The sequence below is a fragment of the Apodemus sylvaticus genome, chromosome 15, assembly GCF_947179515.1.
Source record: "Apodemus sylvaticus chromosome 15, mApoSyl1.1, whole genome shotgun sequence".
NCBI classification, from domain to species: Eukaryota; Metazoa; Chordata; class Mammalia; order Rodentia; family Muridae; genus Apodemus; species Apodemus sylvaticus.
Window position 1 is genome coordinate 34,584,160 of NC_067486.1, and position 5,494 is coordinate 34,589,653.

Consider the following 5,494-nt stretch of genomic DNA (forward strand, 5'->3'; position numbering starts at 1 on the left):
GGGACTGCAATAGAAGACATGGGAAAATAAGTTTCTTTAGGAAGAGAATTGAATTAATTGAATTTTATTTGTTAGTGTTTGAATTATCACTAGCACTATTAGATGGAGAAATTTGATGCTTCACTGGACGCTTTTGAAATAGAAGAGATAATCAGGACATGTTTTGTAAAACTAGTATTAGAAAGACTGATATATAATCAATAAATACTATTTATCGCAATGACCAAATACTTAAAAGCAGTTGCACTAGGATTCTCACAAGATATGTTTCAAAGAATTGTAAATAGAATGAGAATAAGTGTACCAAACTACATTGACAAAAGGAGACCGTCTATACCAATAATGTAATTGTTCCTACATTACTTGAATAAGTTGATATATGTGAAGGATATATTGATTTCATCATATATTAGGTTGGTAGTGGTAGTGGTATAGAGAGGTAGAAAAAGTATTCAGATCTCTATATCAATATATATTTCCTTAAGTTAGGAGTGAGTGTCTGCTTTTTATGAAACTTCTACAGTTTCTTTTCAAATCCTAACCAATAATTAATGAACTTACTCAGGGATTTGAAAAGAGAAATGGTAGTTCCCTTAGTTAACTTTTCTATTGCTAAGGAAATCAAGGCCACTTGTAAAACCATTTATTGGGGCTTACATTTTCAAAGGGGGAGTCCATGACCATCACAGAGGGGACCACAGCAGGAGGCAAGCAAGCACCACTGAAACAATAGCTGAGAGCTCAGAGCTCATCTACTAGCAAGAGGGAGAATGCTAGCTAGCTGGAAATGGGAATGAGCTTTTAAAGCCTCAAAATGATCACTGCCTAATTGTTCCCAAGCGTTTGTTTCTATCAACTGCAGGCCAAGCATCCAAATGAAAATGAGCTTTTGAGTCCCATTTCCACTTAAATCACCATAGTGATGTAGCTGAAAACTGCTGTAGATTTTTAGATGCTAATAAAGAAGGATGGAGACACTTAAAGAGAAATAAAAGAATCTGGCAGAAAGAGTGAATTTCAAGAAGCCAGCAGATTTAGACGGGAACAGCCCACGTGTTGAGGTGATGGCAAACAGAAATGAGGCTAAATATAAGAGACTTTTAACTAGATGTTTAGATTCTTAGATCTAAGTAAAAAAAAAAAATGTGACAATAAGAACCGAATCTACCTTTGAAGCCAACATTTTCAGATTTGTTAGATGCTATTATTTGGCATAAGAAGCTTTTAATTCATTTTTTGTAGGAATAAAATAATTCATGAAATAAAAGTAATTTCTTTTTTTAATTTTGAGTATTTAAGGCTCTGGAAACTATTAGAAATTTATATGTATTATTTTAGTTTTTAGCTCAGAAAATTAAATTTTTAATATATATGTAATCGGTTTAGGAAAATTGATTCAAAAGATATGTGAGGTGGCTGGCATATACATTCTGGGCATTCTTATAAACCTTGTGTTCTAATCACTACAAGTTAGGAAATGTATATCCTGTCAGAACCTCTTCTAAATTCTCTACAATTTTGTTAACAGGAATTATTCCTTGAAGAGAGACAGAGAGAAAAAAAACCCCGAACTCTTGGAAATTAAATGGAAGACAGAGCTCAAATGATAACATTGTAACATTGCCCTTCCAGTTTCATTTACAGCTTAATTGTGACAGATTCGACAACATTTGCCATTAACACAAACATAACAACATAGAAATTAGGACTACTAGTGCTTATTTAAGTGCGGATTGTCCATGGATTCTTGCTCTAAAGACTGTTACTAAAACATCCTGTAAGCCTGCTGCTCCAAAGATCCCTACTTTAGTACAAGATGATGCCATTAGGGTACAATGATAAACACTTTGTGTACGTACAAGACTGTCAGCAACAAACAAACAGTTCGCCAATACATTATTACACAGGTGATAAACAAAAACAATCTTACAGCCAACCCATGTGCAAAGAACAATCCCAAAATACAGTCACAGTGTCCCCAGCAAGCTTTAACAAGAAGGCCCAGAGCTTCTCTGCATTGTCTCCTTTGAACTCTAAAGTGACTCAAGGCTCCTATAATAGGGCTATGAAATCATCATCATCATCATTATACTCCAAATGCTCAGCGACAGCTTCAAAAGACCCCCTCTTGAAAAGTTCATCACATCCTTCTTGGAAATCCTCAGACTTGTCTTTGTCTCACTACAAATCTCAGGCAACGTCTTTATCTAACTTTACCAGTTCTTCGTCTTTGGAACCTGGCAAAATAAGTCCGAGATCAAGGTTACCCCTCCCGAAGACGCAGACATCAAGTATTGACCTTTGCTGGAAATCTCCTGCATTGGAATCGACTCAAAGAGTCTTAACGTCACCTTCCCTCCAGCATCATGAAACACCTTCCCTAAATATCATCTGGGCTACACCTTCCTTGGAATCTACTCAAAGTGAACATAACTCACAGTTATGTAAATCTAAGTCACCGAAGGATTCCTCATTAGACCGCCTTTGGTCGTCTTTATTAGAATCCAGTCAAAAAGCGTTGAGTTCACCCTCATTCACCCACAGACTTCAAAGAAACAGCTTTCCTCCGACTTCTTCTTCTTCTCATGACTCCAATCGAATGGCTCAGAATTCACCACTACCTGACTATAAGCCTCCGAAAATTCCTGTATCGAACTCTAATAACAATGTTTTTAGTTTACCATTGTCGCAAGCAAAACCGAGAAAATCAGCTCCATCATCACATTCTTTTCTGCCATCTCGGAGTGTATCAACATGCCAGCCCAAACCTAAAGTAGTGGCTAGATGTGATCCTAACACCCGGGCTGTCAACACAGCTGTATGCCACCCCAAGGTCCAGAATACTGCTTCATTCAGTGATAAACAAAGACTTCGTCAGCAACCATTAATTCATTCTAAACAAAATATCTCAGGCCAAAGAATCTCAAGTCCTAAGCCCTGTATCAAGAACAAAAATGCTTCAGTTCCGTGTTCCAGACTGCCGAATAAATGTAGCTTTGAAAAAAGTGTGAAGTCAGAACCAGGGAATGAAATCCTGTGGTCCTTAGATTATAGTCATCCCTGCATTATTAAAGGCGGTAGTGTTCCTGTTGATGTTGTAAATAAAATTGTCAATTCCATCTCCAAGTCTACAATCCAGAAGGATCTCTCTAGGCAAATTCTCTTTCGAAGAATGAGAGGAAAGCCAAATCCTCGCCCCGGTCCCCGCCTTTCATCAACATATTCTGTTTGTTTAGAATGTGCTTCCACCATAAAATCTCAGTGTAACCATCTTACAGGAAAGAGAGATCCTCGATGCGCAACACTCTTTGTCATACCAACACCCGAGAGTGGCACTGATGGGAAAGCAGACGTGAAAATAGTCCTTATCCTTTCTCTACCAGAGACACCTACCTCATCCTGTTTCCAACTTCCTATGAAAGACAGTCAATCTGAAAATAATTTAGAAGTCCTCGATGATAATCTGGAAGTATTAGAGAAGATAACACAGTTTTTCCCTGCATCCGAATCTGATTTTATCCAGGGGCTCAAGACAAAGCGAAAGTGCTTGGCTGTAACCTCCGAGAGCAAAGATATAAACCAAGAGCCCCAGTCTATTGACTGGCTGCTGTATGTTAAAAATAGTAATGGTATTCAGTCCGAAACCCAGGTTCAAGGCCCATCCTCCTCCTCTTCTTCGTCCTGCTCCTCTGTTTCCTCGTCTTCCTCCTCGTCCTCTACCGGACGCCCCTCTGTACCCAATCCTTGCATAGATCCCACTCCTGTTTCAGGTTATGTTCTTGCAAAGGTGAGAAGTTACCACCGGTTACCTCCAGGGACCTCCTGGCTTGAGTTCATAAGGGGTTCAAGTTCTGACTCCACCAAACTAAGACAATCACCATCAGCCAAAACCAAGCCCGTGAGGTCTCACAATACGAAAAGCTTGAAAAAGGGGAGAAGGGAGACCAGCACACTGCTCAGATATTTGCAAACAAAGTTTCAAAATGAGAAATCCTGATTAAATCAACTTTCTGGCTCTTTGAAACCAATGCTTTTTCTAGTTCTTTGACACTAATGCCTGTTTCTCTCACCATGCTTACTTATATTCTTGTTAAAAATTACGATTCTGTATATTAGCTGACAAAGCATCCACTCAAGAAGAAATATTATTTTTAGAATGTATTTGTTAGTTGGAGGATAAACTTGTGTCTTCTAAAAGCTGAACCCTGAATTCTACATTTTTAACAGAATTTCTTGTTTATTGCAGAAACTGTGTAAATGCCAATGAATACGTTTATGGCCAAATATCAGAAATATTTCTCTTCTTGGGTCCTGAAAGTTATGTTGTTATTCTCCTTCATAAGATATATTAATAGCAGTATTTTTTTGGTTATTTTATTTATTTACATTTCAAATGTTATCTCCCTTCCCAGTTTCCCCTCCACAAGCCCCCATCCCTTCCCCCTACCTCTGCCTCTATGAGGGTGCTCCCCACCCTCCCACCCACACCATCTCCCTAGCATTCCCCTGTCCTGGGTCATTAAGCCTTCACAGGAGCAAGGGGCTCCCCTCCCAGTGATGCCAGCTCTGCTAGCTGAATTCTTAATCCAATTTATGCAAATCTGTTTTTCTAGCTCTAAGGAAAATTCAGGTCTCACTCAATAGGTGAGAACATACACAAAAGGAATCAGTTCCATTATGAACTTCTCAGACATGGGTTTTAATGTTGTTTGCTTATTAGTTTCATCTATACAGCCATTGTGTTGATAAAAAGAATGTCTAAAAAATATGCTTCATTTCCAGGATCTACCAATAGATTGCAGGTATCCCCAAGTTTGATGATCAGTACCTATAAGAATTAGTAATTTACAAGCCTGTTTCTCCAGCCCAAGACATCTCAAACTCAACATGACCTAGACACGATTCATTTTCACAATGGTAATTTCCATCTTTACCGAGTCATGTGGGACTGTTTCCACTACCTGTCTCTTACCTGGGTTGTTAACTATGTAGAATTATTGTTGCTAGGGTCTGTTGCTCCCGCATGTTACTCTCATAGTTTATTCCAGTCACGATTATAGCTTTTAACCTGTAACCATACACTTTTACTTCTGAATCTGAATTTGAGATGTACAAAATTGATAATTCTCCATTGCCTATAATTTAAATCAGTCACTGTCTTCCATTTTATGGGTGTTAATTTATTTTCTAAAAATTATAATAATCATCACTATTTATTATTATTATTATTATTATATTGTGTATGTGTTTGTGTGTGTACCATAGCACTCATAAATGGAGATCACAAGGCAATGTTCTGGAATCAGTTCTCTCTTTTCTCCCTTGTGTGGGTTTCAGGAATCAAGCTCATGTCAGTAGGCTTGCATAGCAAGTGTATTTGCCATCTGTATCCATTACTGCTCTATTGCTGTGAAGAGGTCCTGTGACCAAGGCAACTCTGTATTATAAGGAAAGCATTTCATTGTAGGAGTTATAATCATGGTCAAAAGCAAAC

At 38.1% G+C, this 5,494-nt stretch overlaps 1 protein-coding gene across 1 annotated transcript; it reads left to right on the forward strand.

Annotated features, from left to right (window-relative positions):
• The first annotated feature begins 1,816 nt into the window (after nt 1–1,816).
• Csnka2ip (casein kinase 2 subunit alpha' interacting protein) lies at nt 1,817–3,997 on the forward strand. Its single transcript, XM_052157993.1, has one exon. The coding sequence runs from the start codon at nt 1,817–1,819 to the stop codon at nt 3,995–3,997; it is 2,181 nt and encodes a 726-aa protein (XP_052013953.1).
• The last annotated feature ends 1,497 nt before the right edge of the window (nt 3,998–5,494 follow it).

What these genes read in the sequence shown, in the direction of transcription:
- Csnka2ip (XM_052157993.1), top strand. Translation starts at nt 1,817, where the DNA reads ATGATGCCATTAGGGTACAATGATAAACACTTTGTGTACGTACAAGAC.